General features: G+C 44.9%; 1 protein-coding gene across 1 annotated transcript in view; it reads right to left on the bottom strand.

Moving 5' to 3' along the window:
• LOC140119059 (serine/threonine-protein kinase 38) overlaps positions 1 to 14417 on the bottom strand; it is a 37698-nt gene extending 23281 nt beyond the window's left edge. Inside the window, exons 1-3 of the mRNA XM_072137683.1 lie at positions 14277 to 14417; positions 6301 to 6433; positions 4041 to 4092 (exon numbers count right to left, since the gene is read on the bottom strand). Of these exons, the coding sequence (XP_071993784.1) occupies positions 4041 to 4092; positions 6301 to 6431 (183 nt within the window). The 5' untranslated portion in view covers positions 6432 to 6433; positions 14277 to 14417. The remainder of the gene's footprint in view (positions 1 to 4040; positions 4093 to 6300; positions 6434 to 14276) is intronic.
• Positions 14418 to 24137: the final 9720 nt, after the last annotated feature.

The raw sequence follows: 24137 nt of genomic DNA, 5'->3' as shown, positions 1-24137 counted from the left end.
TCCCCAGTGGGTATAAGGACCTGTTCACACGTCACAAATTAGATCACCATTTTTTTAATCATTGAGACAAAACCAGGAGTGATTCAACACACAGAAAAGGTGCAAAGTTTTAAAACTTATCTCTATGTAGACTCCATACTTGGGCTTGGTTCACAACATCTGATGCAAATAACTGATGGCTAGTTGCTATGGGCATCAATTTACCAGGTTGGCTTCATGGCCACCGATACAGAAATATGGACCGCTCATCTTTACTTTCTAGTAGTAGTAGTAGCTCGGACTGTCAGCTCCCATATTAGGTCCTGGAAATCTAGGTCATATGCGCAAAACGATAGAAATGCATCTGTCCTTGTGTCTGTTGAATTAACGGAAAGCACACCAAAAAAAAAAAAAAAAAAAACCCCCCCGATTGTACCCAACACAGTGGAGGTGAAAAAAAAAAAAAACTGCATAATCATTGTGAACGGAGAAGAGAGCAGGGCAAAAGTTAGGAATGCCTAAGTGAGAGCCAAATAGACAGAAGATAACGTGTCACCATCGCTATGGAATATCCCACAGCCCATTACTCTGAATGTAGAAAAGGCTGAACATAAGTAAAGATTATTTATGAATGCATGATAAAAATAGTTCAATTAAAATGCACCTTATTTTACTTCAGGAAAACAACACCACGTGTATTGATTTCTCTTACACAAAGGCGTGAATAGCCTTTAAAGGACAACATATAGTTCAGCCATTGTCACTAAATATACACAGCTATAATAATGTGGTGATGAACTCTTGGAATGGCCCATTCTGACTATTTTTGGTAATCTTGTGAAGACAGTCCTAAATATTTTCTAATAATTAGAAATCCTAGGATGGTTTTCAAGGCATGTTAATTGTGAACAGAATGTCTTTATGAATGTGTGTGCGGGTGCTAGTCTCAGTTATATAACCAGAGGGAAGGTTTAGAGCTGTAATAAGTACACGTAGACCTTAGGTTCTTTTCACATGTCACTTAATGCCTCTGTCCAAGGTATATACTGAGAGTATATTCTCCCGATGGAAGCCTCATCACAGTGACATATACATTAGATGCATATCTGCGGTATACAGTATTTTAATTTCTAATGCCTGCAAATAGGTTGTGGACTGTTTGTGGCCCGTCTAGTACGCGAGCGCTGCCAACACCAGCTAGCACATTTGTGAACATGGGGCCACAGAAGACCCCAGTTTCCAATTATATATATTTTATATAGGTGCGGCAGGGGCAGAGATGGCAATAACGCCTGTACCAGAGACTTACATGCTTTCCCTTTTACAGGCAATTTTACGCTTTGAAAGTCTCACACATATAAATACATGTGAGACTTTCCCTGGCAAACGGGGAGGGCTGTTACAGGACTGACAAGTCCAGTAACAAAGCTCCTTACAGTTAAGGTGCTCTGCTATAACCTTCCCGTCACCGGTCTCCTTTCAGTGCAGCACGCTCTGTGGGTCACCACAATCTGCCAGCCTGATCCATAGGATGAAAGGGGAGTCTACGTGAAGGAGGAGGTATGTACTGGAGACCTGTGATTACACTGAGCAGAGGTTAGAGACTGTCCCAGAGGGTCATAAATACTAAGACCCTTATGCAGACACAGAACCCCGCTTCCCCTTTTGCTGATAAGCCTTATGGCTCATTTATCTTCGATGGCTGTAATTTGTCTGAATTCACTTCCTTCCTACAGTTTTGTGCACATTTGAGGATTGACATTACCTATACCAAGGTGATAGATATAAGATACAGAGATACCCCATGGTTTCCAAAGGCAACAGCAGAGAGCATGTATAAGAAGTGCTGCAGGCAGTCACGTAGAGCAGATATACAATATACACAACTGCTGGGAGAAAGTGAACACTGCACACTCATCCCAGGATAAAATAAAACATTTGGAGCTTCAGGTCAGGCCACAAACACACACGGATTGCATTAAGAAACACAATTCAAGCGCAGTGGGGAGGAGTTTCACCAGATTGTGTAAGCATTTTACACCTAAATGCTAGCGATTGGGGACAAGCAATATGTGTTATGCTTTTCTCATTCAAGATCACAAATGTTTATGAGCTTAACTTAAATTGCATTTTGATTTGGGGGTTTGTGGGCAATAATGGATGCATGCAACGTGTATGCAGAGAGCTTTCAGAGCATATATGTGAACCTCAGGGTGCGGTCATGGAAACGCAAGCAATCGGTAACCAGAACCTGTTGTCTTCCATTGTTTTACTGCAAGACCCCGGGTTCTGGTTACCGATCCCATAGAAACCCTTAAGCGATCGGGCCAAGGTCCGCCCCCTTACGCTGAGTTTGTAAACGCAGTGCCAGCGGTACATGTGACTGCACCCTAAAGGATACTTAGTTTCTATTATGATCTTCTAAAAACGGAAGGGGGAACAGAATGCACATGTGAACTGAGCTTTACATCAGTTTCTATATTGTAGCAATTGACACCGTTTGAATATTAATATTCTAATGACCTTATTTATAATTATTGGGATTGAGATGGTCTACAAAACATCCCTACAGATAATGGTTACCAGCATTTTAGATAAAAACACTTCTGGAATTAGAGAGCAAGTAAGCACCAACATTACATTCTACAGGCTGCATTTCCTCATACTTTCTTGAAAAGGTGTGGCAGCTACAAATAAATATATGTGTGTAGAGAGAGAGATAACTGCTCTGCAACCTGTCATTCGGCAGCTGGTGTCAGACGATAAGTGACAGAGCTGTTGGACATAGACAGACAATACATGATTGTTAGTTGGCAGCTACCACAACTTTAGGGGACACAGATAAGTGAGGAGAGAAGGAAAAAAAGAACACTATCACTGTTGCATTATAAATAGAATCAAAGCCCGATTTCTTGGTGCCATTGATAGAGTCCATTATTTTTGTGGGGTTCGGCTGAGACATGCAAAGTAACCTTTGATAGTATGAGGTCACCTAGCTGTAAAGAAGGCAGGTCAGCTGTATTACTGGCTGCACAGTCTGTAATCCTGTGAGGTAATGGGAAAGGCATCCAAGATTTATGCCTAGAGGTATGTAACAGCATGTACTGGCCCACAGGAACTTAGTACTTACAACTATTTACTTACTCAACTTATTTGTTATAAAGATGCCATTCTTCAGTTTTCTGTCTTTAGGGACCGGCTTTTACCCCATTAGCCCCCTCAGGTACAGTGTGAAATACCCTTTATAGAATCCTCCCTTTAATAAGACTGAGAAAATTGGCTCTAGATACTATAGAACCAAAATTAGGGATGTCTGAAGCGACATCCCCTGCAGCATCTAAAAGTGACTCATCTCAGGCAACATTTCATTTTTTTATAGGTACACAGGTGAGAAATTCTAGAATGGACATTTCAACCCCTACCTGAGGGAGACAGTAGTTTAATGGGGCAAAATTTGGTGACAGATTCCCTGTAAAGAGACTGACCCAGATGAATGTACGTCTTTTGTAATACGTTTTTTAATACAGTGCTACAATATGATGTACTCTCTGAAGGTGAATAGCATAGGGTGGTGTTTTCACTATGTGTCAGAATTCTGCTTTCAAAAAATGTTAGTGTGAGTTGTAAACATATTTTTAGGAATTCGGTAATTTGAAAAAAATGTGAGGGCAGCTAAAGCCCCCCTGCTTTATAACATCCGGAAAGAAAAAAAAAATATGAACCGATCACCAAATCATGTTTCCTAATCATCCTGTGTGTGCAACAAAAACAGTTTAGGAAAAACAGGAGGGGGCGCTGTGATAAGGAGGTGGCACAGAAATCAGCTCAGCTTCCAATCACATTTAACTAGTAAGTGACTACAAAGAAACAGTTGCAGACGCCTCTAAATTTTGTCTTGGAAATGTAATATCAGAGATGTTATCATGATCTATAAATCCAGAGAGGCATAGAACAATCTGCAGCTGTTGAATGTAACAGTAGTGAGCAGGTCACCGTTTCTTGGATACAGATTTTTATCACGGCTACCCAAGGAGATCACATATATAATTCATTCCATTTACCTCTTCATCTCTGAGGCCTTCTTCCTCCATGACTTTTTCTAGCCTCTTCTGTCTAAAAGGACAAGCAAACACTAGAGTAAGAAAAAGGTTGTGCACATTATGTGTCACAATATAATGAAAGAAGAATTTGCATCATAGGGTTAACCAAACCATAAAAACATTTAGAAAGATTTGTAAAGTGGCTTTGTACAGAAATTTTTTCAAAAGTTATAAATGGCAGAAGTTTCCTAAATTCAAAGTAAATCTTTCTAAAAACCACTAGCAAGGCAGTCGGCAGTACTTTCTAGTGGTGTGACAAAAAACGTGTGGCTTCACATAGGAAAACGGAGTGTGCAAAGTAGCTAGACAGGAAGTCTATCTGGATGCACTCAGCGATCTGAGTGGAGCAGAACAGTCCAGCACGGCAGTCTGCTCCATCAGTCTGACGGAGCAACAAGGGGTTCGACTGAGGTACCTGGAACTCCATCGGACCACTCGTTCTCATGTTCTGTGGGGGTCTCATCACTGAGACCCCCACCTATCAGCAAGTTAGGCCCTATCCTGTGGATAGGCCCTAACTTGGTTCATGGGAAACCCCCTTTAATATTCACATTAGATTGATGGAAGACTGACTCTGATCCACTAATAAGTAAAATATATTAGGCCAAGATACAACTGTATGTACAGTATAGCAGTACTCCGGATCAAGAGGGAACCTGAAGGTCACCATAGCCTTCACCAATGATATGCTTTATATTTGGGATAAGCAGCCCTCAAGGTTCAAATGGTAGGTTTAAGCTGTAAACACCGAGCACCAGCTCAGGGTGAGCTGGTGCCGGTGCTTAGTTTCGTTAGTGTTAAAACCGCGGTATCGCGGTTTTAACACTTTTTAAACTTTATAGCAGAAGCCGCTTCGACGCTGCGCGCGACCGTGCGCGCGCAACGCCTGCGGCATTTCCTATGTAGGCGCGCGCACGATCGTGCGCACGCAGCGCCGAAGCAGTTTATGCTATAAAGTTTAGAAAGTGTTAAAACCGCGATACCGCGGTTTTAACACTAACGAAACTAAGCACCGGCACCAGCTCACCCTGAGCTGGTGCTCGGTGTTTACAGCTTAAACCTACCATTTGAAATGGTAGGTTTCCTTTAAAAGGCTATAGCAGTCATGTCAGATTACTGCTGTTGTTCCAATATTAGCCTCAGTACTTTTGCTTACAAAATTATATTTTATATGGTAATAAACTGCAATACATGCACTGCTACATAAGTAGACCAAACTATGAGGACGCGGCAGTGCAACGATTCTTTTAAAAAGCCAGATGTCTGGAGCGCAGAGTTGGATCTGATATTGATAACCTATCCTATGGAAAAGTCATCAATATTCTGACCTCAGAAATCCTTTTATGTCTATAGGCCTTTTAAAGGCCTTTTTTTGCCAATTTTTTTGCCAATTCTTTTGCATATATTATAGCTACACACCCTTAGCTCACCACCCTGGGCTGTATGCTTTGTTTTCCTTCACTATTCACTTCAATGCTCCATCATTCCAAGTTGGCTGTCCCCACTCTGCTAAAAGACTACATCTCCCACAATCCCTCAGCACAGCTCATTCATACAGAGTAACGTGTAGCCACACACCCACGGCAGGGAACAAGGAGCTGAGTGCACATGGCCGACTGGAGAGCAGAGAAAGCAAACAGGTCATTTCTGTGTAGAAGTTGGAAGTGCACAGGAATGACTTTGATTTAATGAAAAGGGGAGCAGAAGATATAAAGGGTGTGTCCCACGAATCAAGTCAGGCCCTATCCACGGCCTAGCTTGCTGATCGGTGGTGATCTCAGTGAGGAGACCCCACAGATCACGAAGACGAGGGGCCCAATGGGGTCCCAGCTACCTCTGTCGGACCCCTCATCGCTCTAGGAGAGTAATGGAGCAGACCGCTGCACTTGACCGTTCTGCTCTATTCATCTCCATGGTGCTGAGCAACGATTGCGGCACTCGGCAATTTCCATCGGCTCCATTCCGTCTGCTCAATTACTCGCATGAAGCGACTAGGAGTCCGACTGAGGTAATTGGGACCCCATCTTTCCCCTCGTTTTCGTCATCTGTGGGGGTCTCACAACTTTGATTCGTGGGGAATCCCCTTTAATGACACTGAATTATGAATTTATAAGTGTGGGGAGATAAGGTAAAGCAAGGTCAATCTGTCACTGGAGAACCCCTTTAAGGAATATTGAATAATAAAGACATCATAGAAGGAGGAGGTAAATCCATTATATACCTTAGCTCTCGTTCTTCATGTTGGGTGATGAGGTTACTGTAGAAGTTTTCCAGCGTCATCTTCGTCATGGTAACACGCTCTTTTGTGTGGTTGCTCATTGGGAAACATGGAGTTTGCTCTGTCATAGCCATTTCTATTACAGAGGAGAAACAGAGTAGTATTATATTATGCCTTCTCTCAAAAAGTTAGAATAAAAATAGCATGGAGCAAGACTTAACCAAAGTGAACCGACGGCCTCACTCTATACATTTATTAATACGATTTCTAATTCTTGCAATATTATTAGCTCTTATAATGCTATTGAAGGGGAATATCACTAACTTCTGCCTCAGGACTGATGAGGGTGGTTTGCGCTTGAAATACATGGCCAATAAAGTTAAAACTTTTCCATGAAATTCTGGAGAATTTTTATGTATAACTGTGCACTGTGCCTTTACTCAGTTATTCCTCCTGTATTTGTCACAAATCCCTTCGTCAAAAGGGTTTCCTCTACACAGGTACAATGACCGCACTAATTGGACCCCAAACTGTCAATGCCCAGATATCATTTGCCAGTAATCTTAGATTATTGTCTTCCTTAATTCAAACTTGCCAGGACTTCTCCAGAGCGGCACCAAATTTCTGGAAGGCCCTACCCTGGTCTATGAGACTAATACCCAACCCACAAAGCTTCAAACATGCTCATTTATTTAGGCAGGCCTATCACACTCGCTAACTGCATGCAACTATAACTCTTTATTATCCAATTCTGGGTACCCCCCTATCTGTTATCCGGAAAATGCTTCTCTGCAGTGCACTGACCTTGGACTTTGTATATAAGATGAAAAATAATCCAAAAGACGTGGTCAATAACCATCAATGACCCGTGATCATTTATACCCTAGAGGCAAAAAAACGTACATACAAAGAAGTGATCTTTTAAAACTTAGCTTTTACTGAGAAATCTTATAAAATATACAAACATTATGTGGTACAAAATAGCAACTGCTATGTAGAATCCTTAGTGCTTGAACCCCATCTAGGAAAAAATAGACAAATGCAAGACATGAGCTGGGTGGCCTGAATGGATAAGGTTTCATATAACACAATAAAAGACACCAGGCTCACCTTGACTGCTCAGCTGCATAGGTCATCAATGCACACTATCCAACTTCCTTGGACGCGACAATTGTTCATTGGTTTTGTTTCAAGAAAGAGACGTCAGAGCGCTCGTCCAGAAAGAAGCCACATCGTGTCTTTAAAGTGTGAAGAGGATAGGTGAGTACAAGCAGGGTAAGATGGGACTTACGGATGTCAAGAATGGGGTCAAGATGACAATGTCACTCTCCCTGATGCACCCTAAGTCCAGCTCCTCTGATACCCTGAGAACCTAACCTCGAAGTTGTGGTCCTAATTGGCCACAACCCCGACAGGAACCTATCCCTGGCTAGGTAGCCCTATCACGCAAGCCTATACCGCCGGAATGGTTCCAGTAAAGGAATTGAAGAGAGTGTGGTATACAATTATGGACCGTCTTTCGACCTATGATAATTTAATACACAACGTAGGGACCAGGGTAACCGAATCCCGACAGGACCTGTTTCACCCTTCCAGGGCTCATCAGGGGAAAGTTGCGGTGCGCCAAACAGTGTCCCTTTACTGTAGGTGAGAGAAACACAGGGGTAATCCGTCCCTTGTTGGTTGGTACGGACTGGTGGTCAGGTTGGGGCTGTGGGGGCCCAGTAATAGCGTCCCCGGGCACGGCCTTGCAGGACCGACTGGGTTGTGGCCAATTAGGACCACGACTCCGAGGTAAGGTTCTCAGGGTATCAGAGAAGCTGGACTTAGGGTGCATCTAGGAGAGTGACATTGTCATTTTGACCCCATTCTTGACATCCGTAAGTCCCATCTTACCCTGCTTGTACTCACCTATCCTCTTCACACTTTAAAGACACGTTGTGTCTTCTTTCTGGACGAGCACTCTGACGTCTCTTTCTTGAAACAAAACCAATGAACAATTGTCGCGTCCAAGGAAGTTGGATAGTGTGCATCGATGACCTATGCTGCTGAGCAGTCAAGGTGAGCCTGGTGTCTTTTATTGTGTTATGTGAAACCTTATCCATTTAGGCCACCCAGCTCATGTCTTGCATTTGTCTATTTTTTCCTAGATGGGGTTCATGCACTAAGGATTCTACATAGCAGTTGCTATTTTGTACCACATAATGTTTGTATATTTTATAAGATTTCTCAGTAAAAGCTAAGTTTTAAAAGATCCCTTCTTTGTATGTACATTTGTATATAAGATTGCGGCTGATGACTGGTTCAAGCAGCAGCACTTTTTATTAAATTATTTTTATTCCTTTTTATTCCATTTCCTTATAAAAATGCCTGGACCATTATACAAGCTCTTATAGCTCTTTGTCCCCCCTCATCCTCATAGACTGTAAGCTCTTGCGAGCAGGGCCTCACTTCTATTGTTCCATATTTCTTTTTGTACTCTGTAATGCTTTATTTTATTGGCATATGTTCCCCAGAATCTGTAAAGCGCTACAGAATTTGATGGCGCTATAAATAAAGAGTATTTTTATCATCATTTTATGCATATCATTCTAAGGCCACATTTACATGCCCATATTGGGTGAGGTTAAATATGCCCCCCCTAGACGGCAATGGCCATATGGAGCAATATATGGTGCCACACACATGTTACACCGTACCGCTCTGTACGAGGGGAAAAAAATAGGACATGACCTATCTTTACCCTGGTGTACGGTCTGTGCGCAGCGCACTTCTATGGAGAGCGGAGGGGTCACCCTCCTCCCCTCAATGGCACCGGACGTATGCCCGCCAGCAGGCGTACATTCGTGTAAATTCGGCCTAAGAGAATAAGAACAGCAGAAGCTCAAAATTATTAAGCTTTACAATTATTAATTAAAAACAGTTTTCTACAAAAAGTGTAGTATGACAGATTTCAATTACCACCTACAGAACAGAGGGAATATCTAATTCCTGGGTATCCAACCACAGGACCAACAGTGGGTGCACATGCATGACCACTGCTCCATCCAATTCAATAAGGCCGTAGACATGTAGCATTTCTAGGAGTCAAATTCGGCATTGCCTGAGGAATCAGTTGTTGTATGTCATACTAGCAGCAATGTTCATAGAAGCCCCTCCAGTTTTGCTTATGTCTAGGTGTGGACATGTTCCTGTCATACTTATGGGCGGCTGCTCCAAACCTCCCCCTTATTGAAGCACAGCGAGTCTGAAGAGCCCGGCACACATTCCATACAGGTCAGCAATTGCTAAAGTAAATGTTAGTAACACAGCACAAGCTCTCAGTTAATCATTGCTGTCTAAGTAAAACAACAACAAACCACTCATAATACCAGCAACAAAGACCAGCTAATAACCCATTGTATACGCAGATTTAAAAAAATAAATAAATAAAAAATTCAGACCTGCCCTCTAGTACCAAAGAAAATAAATAAAAGAAAGCCATATAGTCAGTTCAAGACTGGCAACAACATATTAATGGATGGACTGACTGTACAAGGACAAATCCTAGGGGGCCACAGGAGTCACTATGTCATTCCCTCATAAAATATGGGGCACTAGAGCATAAATACCCAGGACAGTTCTGTAGAGGAGGACATGCACCCTGTGCCTGGCACCCTACCTTGTACAAGCTACTCTGTAGTATCTCATAAGTAGGAGAACATAGCAAGTCTAAATCAAAACTCTGTTTAAGGCTATATTCACACTGCCGTTGCCCGCCCGTACCGTACCGGGCAACGGCAGTGTATGGAGAGAGGAGGAGGAGGAGAGCGCAGCTCACCCCCGCCCCTCTCCATAGAGATGCATGGCGCACGGCGCCGTATTACGGGAAAAGATAGGACAGGTCCTATCTTTTTCCCGGGTACGGAGCGGTACGGTGCCGCACGTGATGGGCGCTGGCCATATCCACTTCCACAATGGCCATATTCTGATTAAAGCCCTAATTTTACTATTATTTAAGACTGTTGGTGAAACTTTGAACACATATATAATTTCAGTATGACACTATGCGTATTGCTTGGTTCTATAGAACCAAAAATAAAGTGGCGCTCCCCCTGCAGCCCAAAAACTTGTTACTTCACAGCTCATTTTCATGTGACTTTTTATTATAGGAAAATGGGCAGATTTCACAGGGACAGAAATCAACAGAGGGATTTCTACCCAATTCATGTCCCACTTAAGGGGTCCAGTAGTTTTAAGGGGTTAAATCTGGCACCATTTAACAGATACATCAGCCACGAGCAGGACGCAGGGTTTTTTCGCTCATTTCTCGCTTTCCCGTAATGTTATTTATTTTAACATGCCGTGTACTGCGAAGCTGAAAAAAAATCCAAATGTGGAAAAATTGAAAAAAAAAAAAAAAAAAAAAAAGGCACGTTCTTGTGGGCTCAGTTTTTACGACTTTGACTGTGCACTCAAAATAACACCTCAGCTTTATTCTTTGGATCACTGCGATCGCGGTGATACCAAATTTATATAGGTTTTATTGCATTTTAATACATTTTCAAAAATTAAACGAATGTGGCGCACGGAGATGTGTGAGGTGTTTTTTTCGAAATGAGCCAACGTTTGCATTGCTGCCATTTTGAGGTCTGTGCGACATTTTGATAATTTTTTTATGTGATGTAAAAAGGTGTAAAAGTCGCATTTCGGCGCCATTTCCAGTCTCGGAGGTCACCGCCGCCCGTAACCGTTTTTATATTTTGATAGATCGGGCATTTTGGGACGCGGCAATACCTAATGTGTCAGTGATTTTTACTGTTTATTATGTTTTATATCAGTTCTACAGAAAGGGGGGTGATTCGAATTTTTAATATTTTATTATTTTTTTTATTTTTTAAACCTTTTTTTTTTCCCCCCACTAATTCTTAGACCATCTAGGGTACATTAATCCTAGATGGTCAGATCGTTCCTACCATATACTGCAATACTTCTGTATTGCAATATATGGCATTTTTGCAGCACATTCATTTCAATGAGCCACTGGCTCATTGTAATGAATCTGCAGAAGCCAGATAGCCTCGGGTCAAACGAAGACCCTAGGCTACCATGGCAACCGATCGCCGCCCCCCGATGACGTTTGGGGGCGCGGCGATCGGAATAAAGATGGCGGCACCCATGCTCCGTCGTCTTTTAAATGCCGCCGGCGACTTTGCCGGCGGCAATGAAAGGGTTAATAGCCGCGATCGGTGCAAGCACCGACCGTGGTTATTAGCGGTGGGGGTTTGCTGCAATATGCAACAACCCCCACACTTGTATGAAGAGGACTCAGCCCGTGAGCCCTCTTCATACATTCCCTGTACCTCTGCGCCGTAAAGGACTGCTTAAAAACATCCCAAAACCGGGTTCAAAACGCCACGTGTGCCGCCGACCTTAGTGTATAAATCCCTCATGATGATTTCGGGAGTTCTTCCCAGTCTTCCAAAGCAATCACAGTAAGCACATGACTGTAACATGCATCAAAACTCCTGAATCAAAACCTTAATGTCCACCATTGGTTTCTGCTATAACACAGGCCAAAAAGAGGGAAAAAAAAAACCAAAACAATCATCTCCTTACAGATCTCATTCGTCGTAATTATATTGTAAGGATTGTATCTTGTGAAATAGAAAGAACTTTGGTTTGTGCATAGATTTTATTCAAGAAGTTGAGCTCAGACCGAATTTCTGAGAAAAGCATATTGTAAGGATTACTGATGTGCACTAACAATCCGGTGTCTTGTGACCTCACTCCTGGGGTAAGGTCTGCTCATTCCCATAGATCGATTAAGAAGCATTCCCAGGAGTGCGGGCCAGTATAGTCGTGGTTGTGCTCACGATAGCTCACAGATGAGCCTCAGATGGTGGGGAAGTGTGGTCATCATGCAGACCACAGTTCCTGGACCAAACATAAAATTTAAAGGTGACCTGTCAGGACAATTTAGGACACTAATTCACCCACAGGTCCTCAAGGACCAGTGATTTAGTGTCCCAAATTGCCCTATAGAAAGTCCCTCCTTAGACGCTATATTAAAAAAAAACAAAAAAAACCCACACCTTTATACTTGCCTAGAGATAGGTCTCATGTATTATATCGACGACACTGTGGGGCTGTGCAGGTGCTGGGAACACTGAACCATGAGAGTCTACAGCTATGAATGCACATACTGCTGCCTCCAAAATATAATGCTTATGTAATCACTTAGCCACCAGTCAGCTATTTGCCTTCCCCCAGGTAACGCTTCTTTTGGATCAGTCTGTACTACAACTCCCTTTACAGAACAAACCAAGAGGGGAAACGACAGTGTAAGAGCCAGGTATTGGCTGATGACTTTCCGCCCTATCCTCAGTCAGAGTCCAGTTATCTCTAGTGCTCCCCACACAGTACATTAATGAAGCTGGAGCAGCACATTCAGCGTCAACATTGCTTAAGAGCTGTAACCACGTATTGATGGCGCAGGGAACACCGGACCAAGGTAAGTACAAAAGCTTTTTTATTTTACTCGCTGGCACAAAGAGACTTGAAAATGGGCAAATTTGGGCAACACTTAACCATAGGACATATGGGTGGTTTATAGTGTCCCAAATCGCCCTCACAGGTCCTCTTTAATGGTAACCGGTCAGCAGATTTTACCCCATTAAACTAGCAGTCCCCTCAGGTAAGAAATGAAATGTCCTTTCTAAAATGCCCTCTTTCATGTGAAATCTCAACTGTTTACCTATATAAAAAAAACCTCTTCCAAAAGCATGTGAAAATGAGCCTAGAAGAGTCAAGTTTCTAGGCTGCAGGGGAACATCACTTCAGATTGAATCAAGGTTGTGGCTCTGGGAGCTAATAATGTGTCTATAACTGCCTGTATCTCAAGTTCTGTAGATAAACAAGCCTGATGTGATCTGAAAGATTAGATTCTGACCTTAAATATGACACCATAAACATGATTCAACCGAAGATACAAGACGGCTGAAGTGACATTCTTCCTGCAGCCTCTAAACTTGACTCATCTCAGGCAAATACTGCTCGTATGTATACAACTCAGGGTGAGATTTTTTTTTTTTTTTAAAGGTAAATGGGTGATATTTCACATAAAAGAGGCGCTGGTAGTGTAATGGGGTACAATCTGGTGACAGAGTCCTCCAATAAATAAACGTGCAACATAACAATGACAGAACTAAGGATAAGAGGGCTCGATAAAGCATCCCCTTAAAGGAATTGTCTCACTATAGAGACGCCACAGGATTGAGGACTGGTGTCTGAGCGACGTGGTCCATGTACTAGGACATCTCAACAACAAGGGCTCAGCTCCTCTCCGGATGAAGAGCGATGGTCTGGCATGTGGAAGGTTATATTTATGGATTATGGCCCCACATTATTTTCTACACTGAGGTGACTGTAGATTCTCTTCCATGACACAGGCCCTATCTCTACCAGGCAGGTCACACATGTACACAGCCACAAAGTGATGTGTGAAGAAACAACTCTCTGCCACAAGCCCTCAGGGCATACTGGGAGTAGTAGTCATACAACACCTGGAGACTGGGGGTCACAGATCACAAGCAGCTGGGGACAGACACAGTCATTACAGCAAAACAAAGAGCCCTCCAGAGTGCAGTGCTGAGGCTTTCCACACACACACAGCCCTGGCCGCGGGAGTATACAGCTATGAATGCACGTACTGCAGCCTCCATGTAACACTCAAGTAATCACTTAGCCACCAGCCAGTTATTTGCCTCCCCTACGTAACGCTTCTTTTGGATCAGTCCGTATTATAACTCCCAGTCTTTACAGACCAAACCAAAAGAGTTGAGGGGGCAGCAAAGAACAGTGCAACAGAGCCAGGTATTGGCTGCTGACTTCCCGCCCTATCCTCAGACAGAGTCCAGATATCAGAGGCCGGCGCTGCTCCTGTGTCAGAGAGATGAGGGGATCACTATGGCCTGGATCTACACCACTCTTGTACTCACCGGCCGAGCTTCCCAAAAAGTTACCGTATCTGCTAGAATCTAATGCGCTGAAGGACCTTTGATGATGTCATGTCCATGTGATCGGTCACGTGTTTGGGAGGAGTCAAGCTCCGGCTTCCGAGGAGTTTCTTGTAGCAGAGTCTGATTTCCATAGAAGTGTTTCATCTGAAGCAACAGGATGTCAGGAGACGCTCGTCACACTGCCTGCAGGGCTCACACATCCATTATACAGCACACCTTCCACACAGCTCTGCTATGCTCATTACATTACACACCGCACACCTACCACACAGCTCTGCCATGTACATTACACTACACACTGTACACCTACCACACAGCTCTGCTATGTACATTACACTAAACACCGCTCACCTACCACACAGCTCTGCTATACACATTACACTAAACACCGCTCACCTACCACACAGCTCTGCTATACACATTACTCTACACACCGCACACCTACCACACAGCTCTGCTATACACATTACACCACACACCTACGCTATACATATTACACTACACACCTGCCACACAGCACTGCTATGCACATTACTACACACCGCACACCTACCACACAGCTCTGCTATGTACATTACACCACACACCTACCACAGAGCTCTGCTATACACATTACTACACACCTACGCTATACATATTACACTACACACCTGCCACACAGCACTGCTATGCACATTACTACACACCGCACACCTACCACACAGCTCTGCTATGTACATTACACCACACACCTACCACAGAGCTCTGCTATACACATTACTACACACCGCACACCTACCACACAGCTCTGCTATGTACATTACACCGCACACCTACCACACAGCTCTGCTATATACATTACACCGCACACCTACCACACAGCTCTGCTATGTACATTACACCACACACCTACCACAGAGCTCTGCTATACACATTACTACACACCGCACACCTACCACACAGCTCTGCTATATACATTACACCGCACTCCTACCACACAGCTCTGCTATATACATTACACCACACACCTACCACACAGCTCTGCTATACACATTACTACACACCGCACACCTACCACACAGCTCTGCTATGTACATTACACTGCACACCTAGCACACAGCTCTGCTATACACATTACCACACACCACACCCCTACCACACAGCTCTGCTATGTACATTACTACACACCACACACCTACCACACAGCTCTGCTATGTACATTACTACACACCGCACACTCACCACACAGCTCTGCTATACACATTACTACACACCGTACACCTACCAAACAGCACTGCTATGTACATTACACCGCACACCTACCACACAGCTCTGCTATGTACATTACACTGCACTCCGTACACATACCACACAGCTCTGCTATACACATTACTACACACCGCACACCTACCACACAGCTCTGCTATGTTCATTACACTACACACCGCACACCTACCACACAGCTCTGCTATACACATTACACCATACACCTACGCTATACACAGTACACTACACACCGCACACCTACCACACATCTCTGCTATACACATTACTACACACCGTACACCTACCAAACAGCACTGCTATGTACATTACACCGCACACCTACCACACAGCTCTGCTATATACATTACACCGCACACCTACCACACAGCTCTGCTATGTACATTACTCCACACACCTACCACACAACTCTGCTATACACATTACTACACACCGCACACCTACCACACAACTCTGCTATGTACATTACACCACACACTCACCGCACACCTACCACACAGCTCTGATATGCACATTACACTGCACACCTACCATACAGCTCTGCTATACACACTACCACACACCACACCCCTACCACAAAGCTCTGCTATGTAAATTACTACACACCACACACCTACCACACAGCTCTGCTATGTACATTACTACACACCGCACACTCACCACACAGCTCTGCTATACACATTACTACACACCGTACACCTACCAAACAGCACTGCTATGTACATTACACCGCACACCTACCACACAGATCTGCTATGTACATTACACTGAACTCTGTACACATACCACATAGCTCTGCTATACACATTACACCACACACCTACGCTATACACATTACACTACACAACGCACACCTACCACACAGCTCTGCTATACACATTACACCACACACCTACGCTATACACAGTACACTACACACCGCACACCTACCACACAGCTCTGCTATACACATTACACTACACACCGCACACCTACCACACAGCTCTGCTATACACATTACACTACACACCGCACACCTACCACACAGCTCTGCTATACACATTACACTACACACCGCACACCTACCACACAGCTCTGCTATACATATTACACTACACACCGCACACCTACCACACAGCTCTGCTATGTACATTACTACACACCGCACACTCACCACACAGGTCTGCTATGCACATTACTACACACCGTACACCTACCACACAGCTCTGCTATCTACATTACACCGCACACCTACCACACAGCTCTGCTATATACATTACACCACACATCTACCACACAGCTCTGCTATGTACATTACTACACACCGCACACCTACCACACAGCTCTGCTATGTACATTACACCGCACACCTACCACACAGCTCTGCTATGTACATTACACTGCACTCCGTACACATACCACACAGCTCTGCTATACACATTATTACACACCGCACACCTACCACACAGCTCTGCTATGTACATTACACTACACACCGCACACCTACCACACAGCTCTGCTATACACATTACACCACACACCTACGCTATACACAGTACACTACACACCGCAAACCTACCACACAGCTCTGCTATACACATTACTACACACCGTACACCTACCAAACAGCACTGCTATGTACATTGCACCGCACACCTACCACACAGCTCTGCTATATACATTACACCGCACACCTACCACACAGCTCTGCTATGTACATTACACCACACACCTAACACACCACTCTGCTATACACATTACTACACACCGCACACCTACCACACAGCTCTGCTATGTACATTACTACACACCGCACACTCACCACACAGCTCTGCTATACACATTACTACACACCGCACACCTACCACACAGCTCTGCTATACACATTACTTCAAACCGTACACCTACCACACAGCTCTGCTATGTACATTACACCGCACACCTACCACACAGCTCCGCTATGTACATTACACCGCACACCAACCACACAGCCCTGCTATACACATTACACCACACACCTACGCTATACACATTACACTACACAAGGCACACCTACCACACAGCTCTGCTATACACATTACACCAAACACCTACGCTATACACATTACACTACACAACGCACACCTACCACACAGCTCTGCTATGTAAATTACACCACACACCTACCACAAAGCTCTGCTATACACATTACTACACACCGCACACCTACCACACAGCTCCGCTATGTACATTACACTGCACACCTACCACACAGCTCTGCTATACACATTACCACACACCACACCCCTACCACACAGCTCTGCTATGTACATTACTACACTCCACACACCTACGCTATACACATTACACTACACACCGCACACCTACCACACAGCTCTGCTATACACATTACACTACACACCGCACACCTACCACACAGCTCTGCTATACACATTACACTACACACCGCACACCTACCACACAGCACTGCTATACACATTACACCACACACCTACCACACAGCTCTGCTATACACATTACTACACACCGCACACCTACCACACAGCTCTGCTATGTACATTACACCACACACCTACCACACAGCTCTGCCATGTACATTACACCGCACACCTACCACACAGCTCTGCTATACACATTACACTACACACCGCACACCTACCACACAGCACTGCTATACACATTACACCACACACCTACCACACAGCTCTGCTATACACATTACTACACACCGCACACCTACCACACAGCTCTGCTATGTACATTACACCGCACACCTACCACACAGCTCTGCTATACACATTACACCACACACCTACGCTATACACATTACACTACACACCGCACACCTACCACACAGCTCTGCTATACATATTACACTACACACCGCAAACCCACCACACAGCTCTGCTATACACATTACTCCACACACCTACCACACAGCTCTGCTATACACATTACTACACACCGCACACCTACCACACAGCTCTGCTATACACATTACACCACACACCTACCACACAGCTCTGCTATACACATTACACCACACACCTACCACACAGCTCTGCTATACACATTACACCACACACCTACCACACAGCTCTGCTATACACATTACACCACACACCTACCACACAGCTCTGCTATACACATTACACCACACACCTACCACACAGCTCTGCTATACACATTACACCACACACCTACCACACAGCTCTGCTATACACATTACTACACACCGCACACCTACCACACAGCTCTGCTATACACATTACTACACACCGCACACCTACCACACAGCTCTGCTATACACATTACTACACACCGCACACCTACCACACAGCTCCGCTATGTACATTACACTGCACACCACACACCTACCCCACAGCTCTGCTATACACATTACCACACACCACACCACTACCACAGCTCTGCTATGTACATTACTACACTACGCACACTCACCACACAGCTCTACTATACACATTACACCACACACCTACGCTATACACATTACACTACACACCACACACCTACCACACAGCTCTGCTATACACATTACACCACACACCTACCACACAGCTCTGCTATACACATTACACCACACACCTACCACACAGCTCTGCTATACACATTACACTACACACCGCACACCTACCACACAGCTCTGCTATACACATTACACTACACACCGCACACCTACCACACAGCACTGCTATACACATTACACCACACACCTACCACACAGCCCTGCTATACACATTACTACACACCGCACACCTACCACACAGCTCTGCTATGTACATTACACCACACACCTACCACACAGCTCTGCCATGTACATTACACTGCACTCCGCACACATACCACACAGCTCTGCTATGTACATTACACCACACAGCTCTGCTATACACATTACTACACACCGCACACCTACCACACAGCTCTGCTATGTACATTACACTACACACCGCACACCTACCACATAGCTCTGCTATACACATTACACCACACACCCACACTACACACCGCACACCTACCACACAGCTCTGCTATACACATTACACCACACACCGCACACCTACCACACAGCTCTGCTATACATATTACACTACTCACCGCACACCTACCACACAGCTCTGCTATACACATTACACCGCACACCTACCACACAGCTCTGCTATGTACATTACACTACACACCGCACACCTACCACATAGCTCTGCTATACACATTACACCACACACCCACGCTATACACATTACACTACACACCGCACACCTACCACACAGCTCTGCTATACACATTACACCACACACCGCACACCTACCACACAGCTCTGCTATACATATTACACTACTCACCGCACACCTACCACACAGCTCTGCTATACACATTACACCGCACACCTACCACACAGCTCTGCTATACACATTACACCGCACACCTACCACACAGCTCTGCTATACACATTACACCACACACCTACCACACAGCTCTGCTATACACATTACTACACACACCTACCACACAGCACTGCTATACACATTACTACACACCGCACACCTACCACACAGCTCTGCTATGTACATTGTACTACACACCGCACACCTACCACACAGCTCTGCTATGTACATTGTACTACACACCGCACACCTACCACACAGCTCTGCTATGTACATTGTACTACACACCACACACCTACCACACAGCTCTGCTATGTTTATTACTACACATCACACACCAACCACACAGCTCTGCTATGTATATTACACGACAGACCACACACCTACCACACAGCTCTGCTATGTACATTACTCCACACCGTACACCTATCGCACAGCTCTTCTATGTACATTGTACTACACACTACACACCTACCACACAGCCCTGCTATGTACATTACACTACACACTCACCGCACACCTACCACACAGCTCTGATATGCACATTACACTGCACACCTACCACACAGCTCTGCTATACACGTTACAACACACCGCACACCTACCACACAGCTCTGCTATGTACATTACTACACACTGCGTTACTATGCACATAACATTACACACACAACTCTACTATGCACATTGCACTATACAGTGTACATTACGCAAACAGCACTGCTATGCACATTAAACTACACACTCCCCGCACAGTGCACATTACACACACAGCTCTGCTATGCACATTACACTACACATTCACTGCATAAGGCTAATTTCACACACACGCTGCTCACCCCCACCCCTCTCTATAGAACTACACAGTGCACATGTCCTATCTTTCTATGGGCTACGGCATCGTGCGCCCATTGTGATGTATGGGGGACGTATTTAAGCCGCATATATTCGGCCCCCATACGTTCATGTGAATGCACCCTTATACAGTGTACATAACACATACGGCTCTGTTGTGCACATTACACTACACAGTGTACATTACACACACACACACAACATGGTCCTCATGGGTATAACAGAACTACAGATAGCCCAAAATACTGAACTAAGAAAGTGACCTTTGCTACTAATCTATCCCATACCTAGTTTAGGTCAGGGAAAGTGAAACAAATATTTCCACCACGTCCCCCATGACGGCCACCTGGGGAGGATGCCCTTTGACCTCTGTGGGAACAGGAAGGAGAGAGGTTAAAAGTCCCCTCCCAGCATCCTCCCACCAGTGTTCTTCCTGTTCCCACAGGGTCAGGATGGAGAGAAGATCTCTCCTTGCATCATCCAGGTGTAAAGGGGGACGCAAACACTAACCGCCGCGCGGTCCTCGACCAAGCCATGCAGGTCGGGTCCACGGGCGGCTCCGGCCCTCCCTGGTCATCCCCGTCCGGCCTGGTAAGCACCGCTCGTCCCGCTGGCAGCGGCGCCTAAGGGAGAGCGGTGGCGCTCCGTGCGCCTTAAATCAGTAATCCCGGTGTGTCACGCAGAGGCAAATGACGACTTCCGGCGCGACCGGAAGTGACGCTCCAATGCCGGGTCCCGGAGCATGAACGGCGGCTGCAGCCTTCAACAGGGGGATGGGCTCCCCTAGAAGGTATTTAAGTCAGGTTTTTGCGGGTACACGTTGATCTGAGGTCTAAGATCAAGGTTTGTTCTGGACTCTTGTGCAGCCGTGTGTTTTGTCTCCCTGCCGTCACAGCCATGTCTGAAGAGGTAGATGCAGGTTCTCTCCACCCGCTGGTACTTGTAAGTGCGCTGGAGGTGTCCTCCACATGTTACATGTATATATATTTGTGTCTATTATGGTCTCCTGCAACAAATTCTCCTCCTTCCCTTCCAGGAGGAATCTGGTGGAAAGGGGAAAGGCAAGGAGGAGAAGCAGGAGAAAGGGGGCAAAGTGGCGAGATCCAAATCAAAATCGTCTGATGTTCAGAGCAGAAGATGTAATATGTGCATTAGCAAGTTACCAGATACGCATAAGAAACCGATATGTAAATCTTGCATAGATAAATTGAGAGACGAAAAAACTTCCTTTATGGATGAGATTGAGGAGTTTATCGAAGAAAAATTTGTATCTCTCGCCTCAACCTCTCAGGCTCCTCAGGGTCCCTCCCCTAAAAGAGCCCGTATGGATCCAGATTTAGCCACTCCGGCATCGGATTCAGATGTTTCTGAATCTCCGTCATGTTCTTATAGAGATTCAGAAGTAACGCATTCTGATTTACAAGAATCGGAAGCCAGGTATCTGTTTCCTATTGAAGAAATGGAAAGACTACTCAAAGCAGTAAGGAATACTCTAAATATTGAAGATATAGTCCCTCCTAGATCAGTCGAAGAGGATCTCTTTGGAGGACTGAGGACTAAGAAGCGAAGGGTCTTTCCTGTCAATGATACATTGAAAGATCTGATTACGGCAGAATGGCAAGAACCTGAAAAGAAAATAACGGTCTCCAAAAACTTCAAGAAACGACTTCTGTTCGAACCTAATGATTCGAAGATCTGGGACGCATGTCCTAAAGTGGACGTACAAGTCTCCAAGGTATCCAAGAAGATGGATTTACCATTTGAAGATGCGGGGCAACTACGGGACCCTATGGATCGTAAATCCGAGGCACTACTCAGGAAAGCATGGGATACATCTATGCTAAATCTGAAGACTATCCTGACGGCTCCCTCGGTAGCCAGAACATTACTCTTCTGGCTGAAGGAGCTGGAAAACCACGTTAAAGACCATACTCCCAGAGAGTGCTTTGGCTAAAGCAATGGGGAGGAGACATACGTTCCACAACAAAATTGTGTGGAATCCCCTTTTCAGGCGAGTTCGTCTTCGGCCCGGACCTCGATGCCATTCTCGAGAAAGCTGCCGACAAGAAGATGGGGTTTCCGGAAAATCGTCCCGACACCAAAAGAAAATTTTTTCGTGGCCCCAAGGACCAAAGGGAGAGCTACAGAGGGAAGGGCAAACAAGGCCGTTGGAGCTATCCCAAGGGAGGCAGAGGTCGTGGCTTCTTGTTCTCCTCAAATAGTGACCCATCCAAAAGTAAGAAGCAGCGACGCCAGGGTTGGGGGAAGACTCAAGTTTTATACTTCTCAGTGGGAGAAGATAACATCAAATCTCTGGGCAAGACACATTGTAAAAAATGGTTACAGAATAGAATTCTCCTGTCTTCCCCCACAAAGATACTTCTGTCCATCTTCATCATCTCCTTCTACACAGGTCACCATCTGGCAGGAGGTCCAGAACCTGCTACAACTGGGGGCCATCCTGAGAGTTCCGCTCAATCAAGAGGAACAAGGTTTCTACTCCCCTCTGTTCACAGTGAAAAAGCCCAACGGATTGAACCGTCTCATAATAAACTTGAGAGGATTAAATCGCTTCATAATATACAGATGCTTCAAGATGGAGTCGGTAAGATCTGCTATACCCCTCATCCACCAAAACTCCTGTATGTGCACCATAGACTTAAAGGATGCCTATTATCACATTCCTATCCACCCTTCCTTTCAGAAATATTTAAGATTCTATGTTCTTTCCTTGGAAGGGGTAACTCGCCCCTTTCAGTTTTGTGCACTACCCTTCGGAATATCTTCCGCTCCCAGGGTATTTTCCAAACTGATGATAGAGGTGCTGGTTTTCTTAAGAAATCAGGATGTGTCTGTCTTTCCCTACCTAGACGACTTCCTGATTATAGCCAATACCAGCTTAGACCTAGTCAGGTCTCGGGATTTCACGATTTCCACACTCACAAGTCTGGGGTGGATTGTCAACTTTCAGAAGTCAAGTCTTTCCCCCCTTACCCAGATAAAATTCTTGGGAGTAATCTTAGACTCATGTCGTCAAATCTCTTCTCTTCCGCAGGACAAGAAGGACAACATCAGACACCTCGTATTATCATTCAGGAAAAAACCATACGTTTCAATCCGGACAGCGATGAAGCTTTTAGGACAGATGACAGCCAGTATCCCAGCAGTATCATGGTGCCAAAACCATTCCAGATCTCTCCAAAGCTGGATCCTTTCATCCTGGGACAGATCACCAAGAGGCTTAGAAAAAAGAGACCAGATCCCGCTGAGCGTCAGACGAGATCTTCTGTGGTGGCTAGATACAAGGAACTTAGGAAGGGGCGTCCCATGGATCCAACAACCC

The sequence above is a fragment of the Engystomops pustulosus genome, chromosome 2, assembly GCF_040894005.1.
Source record: "Engystomops pustulosus chromosome 2, aEngPut4.maternal, whole genome shotgun sequence".
NCBI lineage: Eukaryota > Metazoa > Chordata > Amphibia > Anura > Leptodactylidae > Engystomops > Engystomops pustulosus.
This window is presented reverse-complemented; position numbering and strand designations above follow the sequence as displayed.